Raw genomic sequence first — 21,953 nt, forward strand, 5'->3', positions numbered from 1 at the left:
ACACACCACTCTACACCACTCTACACCACACCACACCACTCCACACACTACTCTACACCACTCTACACCACACCACACACACCACTCTACACCACTCCACACACACCACACCACTCCACACACACTACTCCACTCCACACACACCACACCACTCTACACCACTCCACACACCACTCTACACCACTCTACACCACACCACACCACTCCACCACTCTACACCACACCACACACACCACTCTACACCACTCCACACACCACTCTACACCACACCACACCACTCCACCACTCTACACCACACCACACACACCACACCACTCCACACACACTACTCCACTCCACACACACCACACCACTCTACACCACTCTACACCACACCACACCACTCCACCACTCTACACCACTCCACACACCACTCTACACCACACCACTCCACCACTCTACACCACTCCACTCCACACACCACTCTACACCACTCCACTCCACACACCACTCTACACCACTCCACTCCACACACCACTCTACACCACTCCACTCCACACACCACTCTACACCACTCTACACCACACCACACCACTCCACACACTACTCTACACCACTCTACACCACACCACACCACTCCACCACTCTACACCACTCCACACACCACTCTACACCACTCTACACCACACCACACCACTCCACCACTCTACACCACACCACACACACCACACCACTCCACACACACTACTCCACTCCACACACTCTACACCACTCCACACACCACTCTACACCACTCTACACCACACCACACCACTCTACACCACTCTACACCACTCCACACACCACTCTACACCACTCTACACCACACCACTCCACCACTCTACACCACTCCACTCCACACACCACTCTACACCACTCCACTCCACACACCACTCTACACCACTCCTCTCCACACACCACTCTACACCACACCACACCACTCCACCACTCTACACCACTCCACACACCACTCTACACCACTCTACACCACACCACACCACTCCACCACTCTACACCACTCCACACACCACTCTACACCACACCACACCACTCCACCACTCTACACCACTCCACTCCACAGTCGAGTTATGAGTGCATGGTTTAGATTCATGTGTTGATGACATTGTTCTATACCACAATTATACCCTGTCCTCTTGCCCCCCTCCTCTCTCGCCTCTCTCTCCCCCTCAATCTCTCTCTCTCGCCTCTCTCTCTCCCCCCTCGATCTCTCTCTCTCTCCCCCCTCGATCTCTCTCTCTCCCCCCTCGATCTCTCTCTCTCTCTCCCCCCTCGATCTCTCTCTCTCTCTCCCCCCTCGATCTCTCTCTCTCCCCCCTCGATCTCTCTCTCTCGCCTCTCTCTCTCTCTCTACAGAATAGCATATTGTCGGGTCGCAGCAGAAACTCTCCTCTCACTGAGAGAGCTTCGCTGGACCAGGGGGTACAGAACGGCAAGGACAGGTACACACACACACACACACACACACACACAGTCATACTGACTCTACACACACACACACATTCATACTGACTCTACACACACACACACACATTCATACTGACTCTACACACACACACACACACACACACACACAGACACAGACACAGACACAGACACACACACACACAGACACAGACACAGAGAGAGCTTGGCTCTGGCTGCCATTCCTTGCCAGTTGGCCCAGGCCGGCATGCAGCTGTTCCCAAGGGATGGTCAGCCTTCCTGGGCGTGAAAATCATCCATCACTGGACGAAGATTAGTAGACTAGGATTACTGGCTACACGACAGGCTGGTTGACACACGCAGAGATGGACACACACACAGACACACACAGACACACTCACACAGACACACACACACGCCCTTCTCTTCCTCCCTTCACTTCTACCTGTATCTTTAAGAATAAACACTGTCTCTCCCTGCCGGTACCCTACTGTCTCTCCCTGCCGGTACCCTACTGTCTCTCCCTGCCGGTACTCTACTGTCTTTCCCTGCCGGTACCCTACTGTCTCTCCCTGCCGGTACCCTACTGTCTCTCCCTGCCGGTACCCTACTGTTCCTCCCTGCCCGTACCCTGCTGTCTCTCCCTGCCGGTACCCTACTGTCTCTCCCTGCCGGTACCCTGCTGTCTCTCCCTGCCGGTACCCTACTGTCTCTCCCTGCCGGTACCCTGCTGTCTCTCCCTGCCGGTACCCTACTGTCTCTCCCTGCCGGTACCCTGCTGTCTCTCCCTGCCGGTACCCTACTGTCTCTCCCTGCCGGTACCCTGCTGTCTCTCCCTGCCGGTACCCTGCTGTCTCTCCCTGCCGGTACCCTACTGTCTCTCCCTGCCGGTACTCTACTGTCTCTCCCTGCCGGTACCCTGCTGTCTCTCCCTGCCGGTACCCTACTGTCTCTCCCTGCCGGTACCCTGCTGTCTCTCCCTGCCGGTACCCTACTGTCTCTCCCTGCCGGTACCCTACTGTCTCTCCCTGCCGGTACCCTGCTGTCTCTCCCTGCCGGTACCCTGCTGTCTCTCCCTGCCGGTACCCTGCTGTCTCTCCCTGCCGGTACCCTGCTGTCTCTCCCTGCCGGTACCCTACTGTCTCTCCCTGCCGGTACCCTGCTGTCTCTCCCTGCCGGTACCCTACTGTCTCTCCCTGCCGGTACCCTGCTGTCTCTCCCTGCCGGTACCCTACTGTCTCTCCCTGCCGGTACCCTGCTGTCTCTCCCTGCCGGTACCCTGCTGTCTCTCCCTGCCGGTACCCTACTGTCTCTCCCTGCCGGTACTCTACTGTCTCTCCCTGCCGGTACTCTACTGTCTCTCCCTGCCGGTACTCTGCTTTCTCTCCCTGCCGGTACCCTACTGTCTCTCCCTGCCGGTACTCTACTGTCTCTCCCTGCCGGTACCCTACTGTCTCTCCCTGCCGGTACCCTACTGTCTCTCCCTGCCGGTACTCTACTGTCTCTCCCTGCCGGTACTCTACTGTCTCTCCCTGCCGGTACTCTGCTGTCTCTCCCTGCCGGTACTCTACTGTCCCTCCCTGCCCGTACCCTACTGTCTCTCCCTGCCGGTACTCTACTGTCCCTCCCTGCCCGTACCCTACTGTCTCTCCCTGCCGGTACTCTACTGTCTCTCCCTGCCCGTACCCTACTGTCTCTCCCTGCCGGTACTCTACTGTCTCTCCCTGCCGGTACTCTACTGTCCCTCCCTGCCCGTACCCTACTGTCTCTCCCTGCCGGTACTCTACTGTCTCTCCCTGCCGGTACCCTACTGTCTCTCCCTGCCGGTACTCTACTGTCTCTCCCTGCCGGTACTCTACTGTCTCTCCCTGCCGGTACTCTACTGTCTCTCCCTGCCGGTACTCTACTGTCTCTCCCTGCCGGTACTCTGCTGTCTCTCTACCGTTCCGACTGTCAGTTCTCTTCTCTCGCTAAAACAGATGCACGCACACACACACATAGACACATACATACACACACACACTTCAACCTGCCATAGGCTGTATGTGTCCACTATGGATTAACCACGGTTGGAGTTTGAGTCAGTGAATTCTGCCCATTGGAATCATAAAAATCAAATCACAGTATTTTGAATAGTTTACTTCATATTGACGTCGGTGTTATAAAATGATCATCTTAAACAGACACGTTTTAAAATGATTCTTATAAAATGTTTTGATTGTAAAATCTATGAATTGTATGTTTCACCTAATGTGGAAGTGCTCTCCGCCCTGGTTATCATGCTTCATCATTTAAATGACACCTTATTCCCTCTGTAGTACACTACTTATGACCAGGAGCACTAACCCTCCATGGAGCACTAACCCTCCATGGAGCACTAACTCTCCATGGAGCACTAACACTAACCCTTCATGGAGCACTAACACTAACCCTTCATGGAGCACTAACCCTAACCCTCCATGGAGCACTAACCCTCCATGGAGCACTAACACTAACCCTTCATGGAGCACTAACACTAACCCTTCATGGAGCACTAACCCTAACCCTCCATGGAGCACTAACCCTCCATGGAGCACTAACCCTCCATGGAGCACTAACCCTCCATGGAGCACTAACCCTAACCCTCCATGGAGCACTAACCCTCCATGGAGCACTAACACTAACCCTCCATGGAGTACTAACCCTCCATGGAGCACTAACCCTCCATGGAGCATTAACCCTCCATGGAGCATTAACCCTCCGTGGAGCACTAACCCTAACCCTCCGTGGAGCACTAACCCTCCATGGAGCACTAACCCTAACCCTCTGTGTAGCACTAACCCTAACCCTCCGTGTAGCACTAACCCTCCGTGGAGCACTAACCCTCCATGGAGCACTAACCCTAACCCTCCATGGAGCACTAACCCTCCATGGAGCACTAACCCTAACCCTCCATGGAGCACTAACCCTCCATGGAGCACTAACCCTAACCCTCCGTGGAGCACTAACCCTCCATGGAGCACTAACCCTAACCCTCCATGGAGCACTAACCCTCCATGGAGCACTAACCCTCCATGGAGCACTAACCCTAACCCTCCATGGAGCACTAACCCTAACCCTCCATGGAGCACTAACCCTTCATGGAGCACTAACCCTCCATGGCTCATGGTCTATAGTAGTGCACTATATAGGGAATAAGGTGTCATTTGACTTAAAGGGATTTAAGTGACTCTTTCGATGTTGATTTGATACGTGGTTGTGTCCCAAACGGCACCCGACCCGCTGTATAGTGGGCCCTGGTCTAAAGTAGTGCACTATATAGGGAATAGGGTGGCGTTTTGGACACATCCCATGTCATGTCATTAACCTAAATACAGTGTGGAGTTGTCCTCCCTTCCCCTCACCCCCCCTCCCTTCCCCACTCCCTCCCTGTCCCTCTCCCCTCCCTCTCTTCTCCCTCTTCCCCACTCCCCCCCCCCCCTCTCTCTCTTCTCCCCCATCCCTCCCTCCCTCTCTCCCCCCTCTCTCCCCCTCCCTCCCTCCCTCTCTCTCCCTCCTCCCTCTCTCCCCCTCCCTCCCTCCCTCTCTCTCCCCCTCCCATCTCTGTCTGTCTGTGTGTCTCTCCCTCCCTCTCTCTCCCTCCCTCCCTCTCCCCCTCTCTCCCTCCCTCCCCCTCCCATCTCTCTGTCTGTCTGTGTGTGTCTCTCTCTCTCTCTCTCTGTATAAAGGGATTAGTGATGGAATATTAACTGTGGCGTTGTAAAGATCTGCAGACTGCCTCTAGTAGTCTTCACACACACAACCTCCAGTCCTCAGCCTGAATAAACAGTTATTTTCCCACCACAAGCTAATGTCTGTCTGTCTGTCTGTCTGTCTGTCTGTCTGTCTGTCTGTCTGTCTGTCTGTCTGTCTGTCTGTCTGTCTGTCTGTCTGTCTGTCTGTCTGTCTGTCTGTCCTCTTCTTTTGGCTATGTATGGCTGTTCTGTCACTATGTAATCAGCAGTCTGTTGCTTTGACCTCCATTAAACCTCCTCTCTTTCTCTCTCTGTGTGTGTGTGTGTGTGTGTGTGTGTGTGTGTTTGTGTTTAAGCTCTTGTCAACAACTCTCTACTTCTGCTCCCCTGTATTTGTTAGTCTATTTCTACTCTTTTACTCCTGTCCTCTCCCCTCCTCCCTCCCTTTCTCCTCTCTCTTCCTCGCTCTCCTCTCCTTCCCACCGCTCTCCCTCCCCTTCTCTCCCTCCCCTTCTCTCCCTCCCCTTCCCTCCCTCCCCTTCTCTCCCTCACCTTCTCTCCCTCCCCTTCTCTCCCTCCCCTTCTCTCCCTCCCCTATGCTGAAAGTGTTATGTTTTGCTGCTCCTAACCATGCTTATCCCATCCACGCCCTGTCCGCCCTCACACACTCCTGTCATGCATGTGTGTGTGTGTGTGTGTCGGGCGGGCGCTCCCCTCCCCCTACCAGCCTGAACACCCCCGGGTCCCGAGCCTCCACCTCGTCTGCTGCTGCCATCCTCTCCTCTTCCTCCTCTTCCTCCCGTCCCCGCCAACACAAGTCCCTATCCACCTCCAACCACCCCTGTCCGCCTCCCGGCCCTGACTTCCACGCACTGCACCACCGGCCCAGGCAAGTGGCCTCTAACCCCCTTACTACACCCTGCTAGACCCCCTCCCTGAAACCCCGGGTCTGGAGTTAGAGAGGGAGGGAGAGCGAGGGGGATGGAAAGAGAAATTGAGGATGGTTTTTCAGAAGCAGGAAGAGTGGAGAGATGGACAGAGGAGAGGAAAGAGAGGGAGGGAGGGACGGACAGAGGAAAGAGTGGGAGGGATGGACGGACAGTGGAGAGGGACGGACGGACAGTGGGGAGGGACGGACAGACAGTGGGGAGGGACAGTGGAGAGGGAGGGAGGGACAGTGGAGAGGGAGGGAGGGACAGTGGAGAAGGAGGGAGGGACAGTGGAGAAGGAGGGAGGAACAGTGGAGAAGGAGGGACAGTGGAGAAGGAGGGAGGGACAGTGGAGAAGGAGGGAGGGACAGTGGGAAAGTGGGGAGGGACAGTGAAGAAGGAGGGGGGGACAGTGGGGAGGGAGGGACAGACAGTGGAGAGAGAGGGAGGGACAGTGGGAAAGTGGGGAGGGACAGTGGAGAGCAGTGGGAGGGAAGGTGGGGAGGGAGGGACAGTGGGAAAGTGGGGAGGGACAGTGGGAAAGTGGGGAGGGACAGTGGGAAAGTGGGGAGGGACAGTGGGAAGGTGGGGAGGGAGGGACAGTGGAGAGAGAGAGGGACAGTGGGAAGGTGGGGAGGGACAGTGGGGAGGGACGAACAGTAGAGAGAGAGAGGGACAGTGGGAAGGTGGGGAGGGAGGGACAGTGGGAAAGTGGGGAGGGACAGTGGGAAGGTGGGGAGGGAGGGACAGTGGAGAGAGAGAGAGAGAGGGACAGTGGGAAGGTGGGAGGGACAGTGGGAAGGTGGGGAGGGACGGACAGTGGAGAGAGAGAGAGGGACAGTGGGAAGGTGGGGAGGGAGGGACAGTGGAGAGAGAGAGAGGGACAGTGGGAAGGAAAGAGAGGGACAGTGGGAAGGTGGGGAGGGAGGGGCAGTGGAGAGAGAGGGAGGGAGGGACGGTGGAGAGAGAGGGAGGGACAGTAGGGAGGGAGGGAGGGAGGGACAGTAGGGAGGGAGGGACAGTAGGGAGGGAGGGAGGGAGGGAGGGACAGTGGGAAGGTGGGGAGGGAGGGACAGTGGAGAGAGAGGGAGGGAGGGACAGTGGAGAGAGAGGGAGGGACAGTAGGGAGGGAGGGAGGGACAGTGGGAAGGTGGGGAGGGAGGGACAGTGGAGAGAGAGGGAGGGAGGGACAGTGGAGAGAGAGGGAGGGAGGGACAGTGGAGAGAGAGGGAGGGTGGGACAGTGGAGAGAGAGGGTGGGACAGTAGGGAGGGAGGGAGGGAGGGACAGTGGGAAGGTGGGGAGGGAGGGACAGTGGAGAGAGAGGGAGGGAGGGACAGTGGAGAGAGAGGGAGGGAGGGACAGTGGAGAGAGAGGGAGGGAGGGACAGTGGAGAGAGAGGGAGGGAGGGACAGTGGAGAGAGAGGGAGGGAGGGACAGTGGAGAGAGAGGGAGGGAGGGACAGTGGAGAGAGAGGGAGGGAGGGACAGTGGAGAGAGAGGGAGGGAGGGACAGTGGAGAGAGAGGGAGGGAGGGACAGTGGAGAGAGAGGGAGGTAGGGACAGTGGAGAGAGAGGGAGGGTGGGACAGTGGAGAGAGAGGGAGGGAGGGACAGTGGAGAGAGAGGGAGGGAGGGACAGTGGAGAGAGAGGGAGGGAGGGACAGTGGAGAGAGAGGGAGGGAGGGACAGTGGAGAGAGAGGGTGGGAGGGACAGTGGAGAGAGAGGGTGGGAGGGACAGTGGAGAGAGAGGGAGGGAGGGACAGTGGAGAGAGAGGGTGGGAGGGACAGTGGAGAGAGAGGGAGGGAGGGACAGTGGAGAGAGAGGGAGGGAGGGACAGTGGAGAGAGAGGGAGGGAGGGACAGTGGAGAGAGAGAGAGAGGGTGGGACAGTAGGAAATGTATAAACCCTTGGTGTGCTCTTTCTCAATTTGTCTTTTGGTGATTCCTCGCCTCCTCCACCATATTGGAGAAGGTCCCCACCCCTTCTGACCTTCTTCTCCATTGGGTTTTCAGAAGAAGACGAGGAGATGGGATGCAAGCAATTGAGACAGTATGATTGAGAGAGAGCCTGAGAGAGTGAAGGGAGGGAGTTTTCTGACTGAATGATCCATGTGTCCATGGTGTAATATCTGTCCTCTCACCCAACGCCGGATTGACCCAGGCGTACCGTAGCGTTTATCTTATTTGACATTTTGAAGAATGAAATCTCATTTTCAAGTGTCCAAATATACATTTGAACCTCTGCTACAACTACTAATACAACTAAGTACCGAAATAATATATACATATTTACTAATATCTTAAACATGGTGATGTTTCTATTAGCTTACAGTATGTTCTGAACATTTGAAAAAAACGTATTTCTTAAATTCACTGTGTGATTTGTTTTTTAACGCCCCTTTATTCCAGTCAGTTTGTAATTGCTGCTGTGTTGCTGATGGCTGAAAGGAGTAGCGTGAGTCTTGTAAAATTAGGTGTTCCTTAATTTATATATACAGGGACATTTTAAAGTTGATACATTTTAGAAATAAATTGGTACCAATGCGGTTGTCTTCTTTTGGGGAGCGACAGTCCATTTAGTGATTCAGACAATGTCTTATAATGGCATCCAAGAATGGATTTGCAAATTATTGACAAGAGGTTTGAAGTAGGGTTGTAAGTAAGTTTAAACGAAATTGGGATGCTTAACGTTAAGAAAAATCCCTAATGGAAACTTTTTTGTTGTTGTTCTTTTTGTTGTTGTTCTTTTTGTTGTTGTTGTTCTTTTTGTTGTTGTTGTTCTTTTTGTTGTTGTTGTTGTTGTTCTTTTTGTTGTTGTTGTTCTTTTTGTTCTTTTTGTTGTTGTTTTATTTTTTGTTGTTGTTCTTTTTGTTGTTGTTGTTGTTGTTCTTTTCGTTGTTGTTGTTGTTGTTCTTTTCGTTGTTGTTGTTGTTGTTCTTTTCGTTGTTGTTGTTGTTGTTCTTTTTGTTGTTGTTCTTCTTTTTGTTGTTGTTGTTGTTCTTCTTTTTGTTGTTGTTGTTGTTGTTGTTCTTTTTGTTGTTGTTGTTGTTGTTGTTCTTTTTGTTGTTGTTGTTGTTCTTTTTGTTGTTGTTGTTGTTGTTGTTGTGTTCTCGAAGTACAGCAACTAATCAGTGTCATCCATTCCAAAAATACTGAATCTTAGGAGTCGATTCCTAGCAGAGGATTTGTTTTCTTTCTTCTAAATGTCTTGGTAAATACATTTACATACTTATTGTTTTAGGAGAGAGTGGTCTGCGCGCAGGCAGCTCGAGATTATTTGATTGACAGTTCTGGTCACCTAGTGATAGTCATGGCTAGAAGGGATCCCGCTTTTGTCAACCTACTGCAGAAGTTCTCCTAGCCTGCTACGAAAATTGCAAAATCTGAATTTTATTTGGAAAAATGTGCATCCTTTCATACATAAGGGAACATTTCGGCATTTCGTGTATGATCAGTGAGAAAGTCCATATTGCAAATGTACGGTCCCTTACCCGACGTCCGAAATCGTTTGTAAAATTCGCGGTCGGCGTCGGGACGTGCGGTAGGGCCGGACCTACCGGGAAGTCGTCGAATGAACTTTGTCGGACTTTCGGTTCCCGTTTAAAAAAAAAAACAAGTTTCGGACCGTTTTTCCGCCGTCCCGGACACTCCCACCAGATGGCATACGGAATCATATGGCAATTTGGCAAAACATCACGAATCGCGACGGGGCCTTATCTCAAAAACTGAAAATATTTAGAAGCCGAAACTTGGCGAGCGTAGGTTTGGCTCAAGGGGCAGTTGGCCCCGAACGGGATGGCGTCTAGGCCTCGACGGTTTTTGAGCTACGGCCATTTTTCTGGGATTAAAGGCTTAAAATGGAAGTAGAGAAATTATTTTTCCACTTCAGGTCAAAGCCAAGGAGCCTCCGGTGTCAATAAAAAAAGAACCAGCCATTTATCTATCGTCATTTAAGAGAAACGGAACAATGACAAATTGGTGATGGTCACAAATAGGCATTTTTTTTTTTCAACGGTTACAGATCCAGTTGCAGGGTGTTCATACGAATCTTTTTAAAGTGTGCTGCGGAGCTCTGCGACATTTCTGTGATTTTCTATGATTTTCTGAAATAACACAATAACCGACCATTAGAATAGTAGGCCCAAAATGAAGCCTGCCCCACAATGTCATTTGCTTTTGAGTGACAGTGAGAGAACCGTTAGGGTGAGAAGAAAAATTCCACCACATGAATGTTCCTAAGGTCCTCCCGATCTCAACAAGCCTAACCTTGACCGTGTGGCATTAACCCTTCACAGTAAAACAGGGTTTTTTGATCTCACAGATTACAGTGTCATCTCTCCCCATAGGAATACATTGCCTGCACCCCTAATTTCAACCTGAGGCCTATGTGGGTTATGAATGCCGTATGAACCTGTCTTCGGTACCAGTCCATCAGGCCACTATGAGGTCTACCTGTGTCGATTCTAAGCTTCCTGGACCAACCGGAAGTGGTTCAAATGCCCCTAAAAGTGTTTACCCATACACTGCATGCAGTTTGATAGACATAGTGCATTCAACCCTGTGTAGATCAGTCAATTCTTAACGTAAGGACTTAAAACTCAGGATTCTGTAACAGCATACCCCAATGAGGATATGTGGTGACTTATAGCTTCCTGTGCCAACCGGAAGTGCCATAATTGGTGTCTCAGGGGCTGTTTCGAAGGGTTAAAAAATTCAGATCTGTCCAAAACTTCATATATGTGATTAGGCAACCCCCATGAACTGTAAATCAGTCATTTTTCCCAAAAAAAATCAAAGGAAAAAAAAATTGCACTAAAACACAACTTGGATGGAGGGACGTATTGGGGTGCGTAGAGACAGACAGTGGCCGCAATAGTTAGCTTTGTTCGAGCTAAAAAAGAACGGTCGGACCTAGAGTTCCGAAACTTTAGAAACCTGTTCTAGACCTCCGGGCCATGGTGCGTGACGAGTTACGTGGCTCTAGATGGTTCTCGGACCGAGAAACAGCCTCGTACATTCGCAATAACTTCAATTCATTTTTGCATCACGAAAATGACGACGTTTAGAAAAGTCTCAGAGACGCAAGGCTAGGTGCGTTGAAACCGGCTCGGCCCATAGAGACGGACCCCAAAGTTTCTGTCCGATAGCTCGTTCAAGGACCCCGTAGCAAGGCATGGAAATAAGTGGATTTTCAGCACCAATTAGGGTTTTTCTCGGACACCAAATGACCTATCGAGCCGAAACTCGGGATTCGGGGTCGCCTCACATAGGACTTCACATAATGTCCGAACTGGACCCGCAGCTAGAACGTAACTATGTGTTTTACCTTTTTATTATGTTTTAAACTAGAGGCGCTGTGAATTATGGGACTGCTCTGACATATATGATAGTTGGCATCTAAATGAGTAGGAAACAGTGGGTTTGGTGTCATAATGACATCTAATGGACTGATGGACACTGACTTGCTAGTTGACTTTTGTACATTTGCAATATGTTTAAACAGAGAGGGACCATCACCAAAATGGCATTCTGAAATCAACACAAAAAATGGCATCACCATAGTCTCCAGACTGTGCTGAGTTCAACGAGCTATCCCGCTTGACCGTAGCTCGCTCGGTCTAGGCGCAGCAACCATTAGAATATTAGGCCCAAAATGAAGCCTGCCCCACAATGTCATTTGCTTTTGAGTGACAGTGAGAGAACCGTTAGGGTGAGAAGAAAAATTCCACCATAGGAATGTTCCTAAGGTCCTCCCGATCTGAACAAGCCTAACCTTGACCGTGTGGCATTAACCCTTCACAGTAAAACAGTGTTTTTTGATCTCACAGATTACAGTGTCATCTCTCCCCATAGGAATACATTGCCTGCACCACAAAATTCAACCTGAGGCCTATGTGGGTTATGAATGCCGTATGAACCTGTCTTCGGTACCAGTCCATCAGGCCACTATGAGGTCTACCTGTGTTGATTCTAAGCTTCCTGGACCAACCGGAAGTGGTTCAAATCACCCTAAAAGTGTTTACCCATACACTGCCTGCAGTTTGATAGACATGGTGCATTCAACCCTGTGTAGATCAGTCAATTCTTAACGTAAGGACTTAAAACTCAGGATTCTGTAAGTGGCCATGTCAATCAAGACATGTGGTGATTTATAGCTTCCTGTGCCAACCGGAAGTGCCATAATTGGTGTCTCAGGGGCTGTTTCGAAGGGTTAAAAAAGTCAGATCTGTCCAAAACTTCATATATGTGATTAGGCAACCCCCATGAACTGTAAATCAGTCATTTTTCCCAAAAAAAATCAAAGGAAAAAAAAATTGCACTAAAACACAACTTGGATGGAGGGACGTATTGGGGTGCGTAGAGACAGACAGTGGCCGCAATAGTTAGCTTTGTTCTAGCTAAAAAAGGACGGTCGGACCTAGAGTTCCGAAACTTTAGAAACCTGTTCTAGACCTCCGGGCCATGGTGCGTGGCGAGTTACGTGGCTCTAGACGGTTCTCGGACCGAGAAACAGCCTCGTACATTCGCAATAACTTCAATTCATTTTTGCATCACGAAAATGACGACGTTTAGAAAAGTCTCAGAGACGCAAGGCTAGGTGCGTTGAAACCGGCTCGGCCCATAGAGACGGACCCCAAAGTTTCTGTCCGATAGCTCGTTCAAGGACCCCGTAGCAAGGCATGGAAATAAGTGGATTTTCAGCACCAATTAGGGTTTTTCTCGGACACCAAATGACCTATCGAGCCGAAACTCGGGATTCGGGGTCGCCTCACATAGGACTTCACATAATGTCCGAACTGGACCCGCAGCTAGAACGTAACTATGTGTTTTACCTTTTTATTAGGTTTTCAACTGAAGGCGCTGTGAATTATGGGACTGCGCTGACATATGTGATAGTTGGCTACTAAATGAGTAGTAAAAAGTGGGTTTGGTGTCAATTGATATCCATTTGGTGTCATAATGACATCTAATTGACTGATGGACACTGACTTGCTAGTTGACTTTTGTACATTTGCAATATGTTTAAACGGAGAGGGACCATCACCAAAATGGCATTCTGAAATCAACACAAAAAATGGCATCACCATAGTCTCCAGACTGTTCTGAGTTCAACGAGCTATCCCGCTTGACCGTAGCTCGCTCGGTCTAGGCGCAGCAACCATTAGAATAGAAGGCCCAAAATGAAGCCTGCACCACAATGTCATTTGCTTTTGAGTGACAGTGAGAGAACCGTTAGGGTGAGAAGAAAAATTCCACCACTTGAATGTTCCTAAGGTCCTCCCGATCTCAACAAGCCTAACCTTGACCGTGTGGCATTAACCCTTCACAGTAAAACAGGGTTTTTTGATCTCACAGATTACAGTGTCATCTCTCCCCATAGGAATACATTGCCTGCACCCCTAATTTCAACCTGAGGCCTATGTGGGTTATGAATGCCGTATGAACCTGTCTTCGGTACCAGTCCATCAGGCCACTATGAGGTCTACCTGTGTTGATTCTAAGCTTCCTGGACCAACCGGAAGTGGTTCAAATCACCCTAAAAGTGTTTACCCATACACTGCATGCAGTTTGATAGACATAGTGCATTCAACCCTGTGTAGATCAGTCAATTCTTAACGTAAGGACTTAAAACTCAGGATTCTGTAACAGCATACCCCAATGAGGATATGTGTTGATTTATAACTTCCTGTGCCAACCGGAAGTGCCATAATTGGTGTCTCAGGGGCTGTTTCGAAGGGTTAAAAAAGTCTGATCTTTCCAAAACTTCATATGTGTGATTAGGCAACCCCCATGAACTGTAAATCAGTCATTTTTCCCAAAAAAAATCAAAGGAAAAAAAAATTGCACTAAAACACAACTTGGATGGAGGGACGTATTGGGGTGCGTAGAGACAGACAGTGGCTCCAATAGTTAGCTTTGTTGGAGCTAAAAAAGAACCGTCGGACCTAGAGTTCCGAAACTTTAGAAACCTGTTCTAGACCTCCCGTAGATGGTGCGTGGTGAGTTACGTGGCTCTAGAAGGTTCTCGGACCGAGAAACAGCCTCGTACATTTGAAATAACTTCAATTCATTTTTGCATCACGAAAATGACGACATTTAGAAATGTCCCAGAGTCGCAAGACTAGGTGCATTGCGAACGTCTCGGCCCATATAGACAGACCCCAACGTTTCTGTCCGATATCTCATTCAAGGACCCCGTAGCAAGTCATGGAAAATAGTGGATTTTCAGCACCAATTAGGGTTTTTCTCGGACACCAAATGACCTATCGAGCCGAAACTTGGGATTCGGGGTCGCCTCAGCTAGGCCAACACATAACATAAGAAATGGACCCGCAGCTAGAACGTAACTACGTGTTTTATGGTTTTTTTATGGTTTGTACCGAAGGCGTTGTGAATTTTGGGCCAGCTCTGAAGTATGTAATAGTTGGCTACTAAACGAGTTGGAAAAAGTGGGTTTGGTGTCAGTTTGTATCAGTTTGGTGGTCAGAATGATATCTAATTGACTGATGGACTCTTGTCCACTTGACTCTTGTACATTTGCAATATGATTCTATAGTGAAAAAACATCACCAAAAGCGACATTCTGAAATCAACCCAAACGAGCGATTGAGATGACCCAGAATCACTGCAAAGCCATCCCGAGTTCATCGGGCCAGTCAATTTCACATTCCTGCAGGATTTTTATAGCATGACAAATTCGTGATGGTACCTGCCCATTAAAACATATTGCAAATGCACAGTGACTTTGAAAAAGTAAGAAACAAAAAAAAATACATCTAAAATTTTTTGAGCATGACAAATTCGTGATGGTACCTGCCCATTAAAACATATTCCAAATGCACAATGACTTTGAAAAAGTAAGAAACAAAAAAAAATACATCTAAAATTTTTTGAGCATGACAAATTCGTGATGGTACCTGCCCATTGAAACATATTGCAAATGCACAGTGACTTTGAAAAAGTAAGGAAACATAAACAAATTCGATAAACAAATTCGTGATGGTACCTGCCCATTAAAACATATTCCAAATGCACAGTGACTTTGAAAAAGTAAGGAAACATAAACAAATTCGATAAACAAATTCGTGATGGTACCTGCCCATTGAAACATATTGCAAATGCACAGTGACTTTGAAAAAGTAAGGAAACATAAACAAATTCGATGAACAAATTCGTGATGGTACCTGCCCATTAAAACATATTCCAAATGCACAGTGACTTTGAAAAAGTAAGAAACAAAAAAAAATACATCTAAAAAATTTTGAGCATGACAAATTCGTGATGGTACCTGCCTATTGAAACATATTGCAAATGCACAGTGACTTTGAAAAAGTAAGGAAACATAAACAAATTCGATAAACAAATTCGTGATGGTACCTGCCCATTAAAACATATTCCAAATGCACAGTGACTTTGAAAAAGTAAGGAAACATAAACAAATTCGATAAACAAATTCGTGATGGTACCTGCCCATTAAAACATATTCCAAATGCACAGTGACTTTGAAAAAGTAAGAAACCAAAAAAAATACATCTAAAATTTTTTGAGCATGACAAATTCGTGATGGTACCTGCCCATTGAAACATATTGCAAATGCACAGTGACTTTGAAAAAGTAAGGAAACATAAACAAATTCGATAAACAAATTCGTGATGGTACCTGCCCATTAAAACATATTCCAAATGCACAGTGACTTTGAAAAAGTAAGAAACCAAAAAAAATACATCTAAAATTTTTTGAGCATGACAAATTCGTGATGGTACCTGCCCATTGAAACATATTGCAAATGCACAGTGACTTTGAAAAAGTAAGGAAACATAAACAAATTCGATAAACAAATTCGTGATGGTACCTGCCCATTAAAACATATTCCAAATGCACAGTGACTTTGAAAAAGTAAGGAAACATAAACAAATTCGATAAACAAATTCGTGATGGTACCTGCCCATTAAAACATATTCCAAATGCACAGTGACTTTGAAAAAGTAAGAAACCAAAAAAAATACATCTAAAATTTTTTGAGCATGACAAATTCGTGATGGTACCTGCCCATTGAAACATATTGCAAATGCACAGTGACTTTGAAAAAGTAAGGAAACATAAACAAATTCGATAAACAAATTCGTGATGGTACCTGCCCATTAAAACATATTCCAAATGCACAGTGACTTTGAAAAAGTAAGAAACCAAAAAAAATACATCTAAAATTTTTTGAGCATGACAAATTCGTGATGGTACCTGCCCATTGAAACATATTGCAAATGCACAGTGACTTTGAAAAAGTAAGGAAACATAAACAAATTCGATAAACAAATTCGTGATGGTACCTGCCCATTAAAACATATTCCAAATGCACAGTGACTTTGAAAAAGTAAGGAAACATAAACAAATTCGATAAACAAATTCGTGATGGTACCTGCCCATTAAAACATATTCCAAATGCACAGTGACTTTGAAAAAGTAAGAAACCAAAAAAAATACATCTAAAATTTTTTGAGCATGACAAATTCGTGATGGTACCTGCCCATTGAAACATATTGCAAATGCACAGTGACTTTGAAAAAGTAAGGAAACATAAACAAATTCGATAAACAAATTCGTGATGGTACCTGCCCATTAAAACATATTCCAAATGCACAGTGACTTTGAAAAAGTAAGAAACCAAAAAAAATACATCTAAAATTTTTTGAGCATGACAAATTCGTGATGGTACCTGCCCATTGAAACATATTGCAAATGCACAGTGACTTTGAAAAAGTAAGGAAACATAAACAAATTCGATAAACAAATTCGTGATGGTACCTGCCCATTAAAACATATTCCAAATGCACAGTGACTTTGAAAAAGTAAGGAAACATAAACAAATTCGATAAACAAATTCGTGATGGTACCTGCCCATTAAAACATATTCCAAATGCACAGTGACTTTGAAAAAGTAAGAAACAAAAAAAAATACATCTAAAATTTTTTGAGCATGACAAATTCGTGATGGTACCTGCCCATTGAAACATATTGCAAATGCACAGTGACTTTGAAAAAGTAAGGAAACATAAACAAATTCGATAAACAAATTCGTGATGGTACCTGCCCATTAAAACATATTCCAAATGCACAGTGACTTTGAAAAAGTAAGAAACAAAAAAAAATACATCTAAAATTTTTTGAGCATGACAAATTCGTGATGGTACCTGCCCATTGAAACATATTGCAAATGCACAGTGACTTTGAAAAAGTAAGGAAACATAAACAAATTCGATAAACAAATTCGTGATGGTACCTGCCCATTAAAACATATTCCAAATGCACAGTGACTTTGAAAAAGTAAGAAACAAAAAAAAATACATCTAAAATTTTTTGAGCATGACAAATTCGTGATGGTACCTGCCCATTGAAACATATTGCAAATGCACAGTGACTTTGAAAAAGTAAGGAAACATAAACAAATTCGATAAACAAATTCGTGATGGTACCTGCCCATTAAAACATATTCCAAATGCACAGTGACTTTGAAAAAGTAAGAAACAAAAAAAAATACATCTAAAATTTTTTGAGCATGACAAATTCGTGATGGTACCTGCCCATTGAAACATATTGCAAATGCACAGTGACTTTGAAAAAGTAAGGAAACATAAACAAATTCGATAAACAAATTCGTGATGGTACCTGCCCATTAAAACATATTCCAAATGCACAGTGACTTTGAAAAAGTAAGAAACCAAAAAAAATACATCTAAAATTTTTTGAGCATGACAAATTCGTGATGGTACCTGCCCATTGAAACATATTGCAAATGCACAGTGACTTTGAAAAAGTAAGGAAACATAAACAAATTCGATAAACAAATTCGTGATGGTACCTGCCCATTAAAACATATTCCAAATGCACAGTGACTTTGAAAAAGTAAGGAAACATAAACAAATTCGATAAACAAATTCGTGATGGTACCTGCCCATTAAAACATATTCCAAATGCACAGTGACTTTGAAAAAGTAAGAAACCAAAAAAAATACATCTAAAATTTTTTGAGCATGACAAATTCGTGATGGTACCTGCCCATTGAAACATATTGCAAATGCACAGTGACTTTGAAAAAGTAAGGAAACATAAACAAATTCGATAAACAAATTCGTGATGGTACCTGCCCATTAAAACATATTCCAAATGCACAGTGACTTTGAAAAAGTAAGAAACCAAAAAAAATACATCTAAAATTTTTTGAGCATGACAAATTCGTGATGGTACCTGCCCATTGAAACATATTGCAAATGCACAGTGACTTTGAAAAAGTAAGGAAACATAAACAAATTCGATAAACAAATTCGTGATGGTACCTGCCCATTAAAACATATTCCAAATGCACAGTGACTTTGAAAAAGTAAGGAAACATAAACAAATTCGATAAACAAATTCGTGATGGTACCTGCCCATTAAAACATATTCCAAATGCACAGTGACTTTGAAAAAGTAAGAAACAAAAAAAAATACATCTAAAATTTTTTGAGCATGACAAATTCGTGATGGTACCTGCCCATTGAAACATATTGCAAATGCACAGTGACTTTGAAAAAGTAAGGAAACATAAACAAATTCGATAAACAAATTCGTGATGGTACCTGCCCATTAAAACATATTCCAAATGCACAGTGACTTTGAAAAAGTAAGAAACAAAAAAAAATACATCTAAAATTTTTTGAGCATGACAAATTCGTGATGGTACCTGCCCATTGAAACATATTGCAAATGCACAGTGACTTTGAAAAAGTAAGGAAACATAAACAAATTCGATAAACAAATTCGTGATGGTACCTGCCCATTAAAACATATTCCAAATGCACAGTGACTTTGAAAAAGTAAGAAACAAAAAAAAATACATCTAAAATTTTTTGAGCATGACAAATTCGTGATGGTACCTGCCCATTGAAACATATTGCAAATGCACAGTGACTTTGAAAAAGTAAGGAAACATAAACAAATTCGATAAACAAATTCGTGATGGTACCTGCCCATTAAAACATATTCCAAATGCACAGTGACTTTGAAAAAGTAAGAAACAAAAAAAAATACATCTAAAATTTTTTGAGCATGACAAATTCGTGATGGTACCTGCCCATTGAAACATATTGCAAATGCACAGTGACTTTGAAAAAGTAAGGAAACATAAACAAATTCGATAAACAAATTCGTGATGGTACCTGCCCATTAAAACATATTCCAAATGCACAGTGACTTTGAAAAAGTAAGAAACAAAAAAAAATACATCTAAAATTTTTTGAGCATGACAAATTCGTGATGGTACCTGCCCATTGAAACATATTGCAAATGCACAGTGACTTTGAAAAAGTAAGGAAACATAAACAAATTCGATAAACAAATTCGTGATGGTACCTGCCCATTAAAACATATTCCAAATGCACAGTGACTTTGAAAAAGTAAGAAACAAAAAAAAATACATCTAAAATTTTTTGAGCATGACAAATTCGTGATGGTACCTGCCCATTGAAACATATTGCAAATGCACAGTGACTTTGAAAAAGTAAGGAAACATAAACAAATTCGATGAACAAATTCGTGATGGTACCTGCCCATTAAAACATATTCCAAATGCACAGTGACTTTGAAAAAGTAAGAAACAAAAAAAAATACATCTAAAATTTTTTGAGCATGACAAATTCGTGATGGTACCTGCCCATTGAAACATATTGCAAATGCACAGTGACTTTGAAAAAGTAAGGAAACATAAACAAATTCGATAAACAAATTCGTGATGGTACCTGCCCATTAAAACATATTCCAAATGCACAGTGACTTTGAAAAAGTAAGAAACAAAAAAAAATACATCTAAAATTTTTTGAGCATGACAAATTCGTGATGGTACCTGCCCATTGAAACATATTGCAAATGCACAGTGACTTTGAAAAAGTAAGGAAACATAAACAAATTCGATGAACAAATTCGTGATGGTACCTGCCCATTAAAACATATTCCAAATGCACAGTGACTTTGAAAAAGTAAGAAACAAAAAAAAATACATCTAAAATTTTTTGAGCATGAGAAATTCGTGATGGTACCTGCCCATTGAAACATATTGCAAATGCACAGTGACTTTGAAAAAGTAAGGAAACATAAACAAATTCGATAAACAAATTCGTGATGGTACCTGCCCATTAAAACATATTCCAAATGCACAGTGACTTTGAAAAAGTAAGAAACAAAAAAAAATACATCTAAAATTTTTTGAGCATGACAAATTCGTGATGGTACCTGCCCATTGAAACATATTGCAAATGCACAGTGACTTTGAAAAAGTAAGGAAACATAAACAAATTCGATGAACAAATTCGTGATGGTACCTGCCCATTAAAACATATTGCAAATGCACAGTGACTTTGAAAAAGTAAGGAAACATAAACAAAAAAACATCCCAAAAAATGTTGGGTAACCAGCTGCATATTTTAGATCACAAGCTTGAATTTTGAGCATGACAAATTCGTGATGGTACCTGCCCATTGAAACATATTGCAAATGCACAGTGACTTTGAAAAAGTAAGGAAACATAAACAAATTCGATAAACAAATTCGTGATGGTACCTGCCCATTAAAACATATTCCAAATGCACAGTGACTTTGAAAAAGTAAGGAAACAAAAAAAAATACATCTAAAAAATTTTGAGCATGACAAATTCGTGATGGTACCTGCCCATTGAAACATATTGCAAATGCACAGTGACTTTGAAAAAGTAAGGAAACATAAACAAATTCGATAAACAAATTCGTGATGGTACCTGCCCATTAAAACATATTGCAAATGCACAGTGACTTTGAAAAAGTAAGGAAACATAAACAAAAAAACATCCCAAAAAATGTTGGGTAACCAGCTGCATATTTTAGATCACAAGCTTGAATTTTGAGCATGACAAATTCGTGATGGTACCTGCCCATTAAAACATATTGCAAATGCACAGTGACTTTGAAAAAGTAAGGAAACATAAACAAAAAAACATCCCAAAATTTTTTTTTTGGGTTACCAGTTGCATATTTTAGATCACCAGGTGCACATTTCAGGTCACCAGGTGCACATTTCAGATCACCAGGTGCACGGAGGAAAATATTTACTTTTGACTTTGACTTTTGACTTCCTATGACATCATATTGCAAATGGAGAAAACATATGCCTTATGCACAAGTAAAACAAAAAGAAATATGTAATACAAGTTGACCAAGGTATAGTTTGAGCAAAGTAAAGTTTGAATTTTGAGCATGACAAATTCGTGATGGTACCTGCCCATTAAAACATATTGCAAATGCACAGTGACTTTGAAAAAGTAAGGAAACATAAACAAAAAAACATCCCAAAATTTTTTTTTTGGGTTACCAGTTGCATATTTTAGATCACCAGGTGCACATTTCAGGTCACCAGGTGCACATTTCAGATCACCAGGTGCACGGAGGAAAATATTTACTTTTGACTTTGACTTTTGACTTCCTATGACATCATATTGCAAATGGAGAAAACATATGCCTTATGCACAAGTAAAACAAAAAGAAATATGTAATACAAGTTGACCAAGGTATAGTTTGAGCAAAGTAAAGTTTGAATTTTGAGCATGACAAATTCGTGATGGTATCTGCCCATTAAAACATATTGCAAATGCACAGTGACTTTGAAAAAGTAAGGAAACATAAACAAAAAAAATCAAAAAAAATATGTTGCACATTTTAGATCATCAGTTGCACGGAGGAAAATATTTACTTTTGACTTAGACTTTTGACTTCCTATGACATCATATTGCAAATGGAGAAAACATATGCCTTATGCACAAGTAAAAAAAATATGATAATAAAGCATGA

The 21,953-nt window shown here is 44.4% G+C and overlaps 1 protein-coding gene across 1 annotated transcript in view; it reads left to right on the forward strand.

Moving 5' to 3' along the window:
* mark2b (MAP/microtubule affinity-regulating kinase 2b) overlaps window positions 1–21,953 on the forward strand; it is a 71,899-nt gene that overhangs the window by 13,769 nt on the left and 36,177 nt on the right. Inside the window, exons 10-11 of the mRNA XM_036989237.1 lie at window positions 1,393–1,478; window positions 5,902–6,063. Coding sequence (XP_036845132.1) covers window positions 1,393–1,478; window positions 5,902–6,063 — 248 coding nt within the window. The remainder of the gene's footprint in view (window positions 1–1,392; window positions 1,479–5,901; window positions 6,064–21,953) is intronic.

Source organism: Oncorhynchus mykiss, chromosome 9, assembly GCF_013265735.2.
Source record: "Oncorhynchus mykiss isolate Arlee chromosome 9, USDA_OmykA_1.1, whole genome shotgun sequence".
NCBI lineage: Eukaryota > Metazoa > Chordata > Actinopteri > Salmoniformes > Salmonidae > Oncorhynchus > Oncorhynchus mykiss.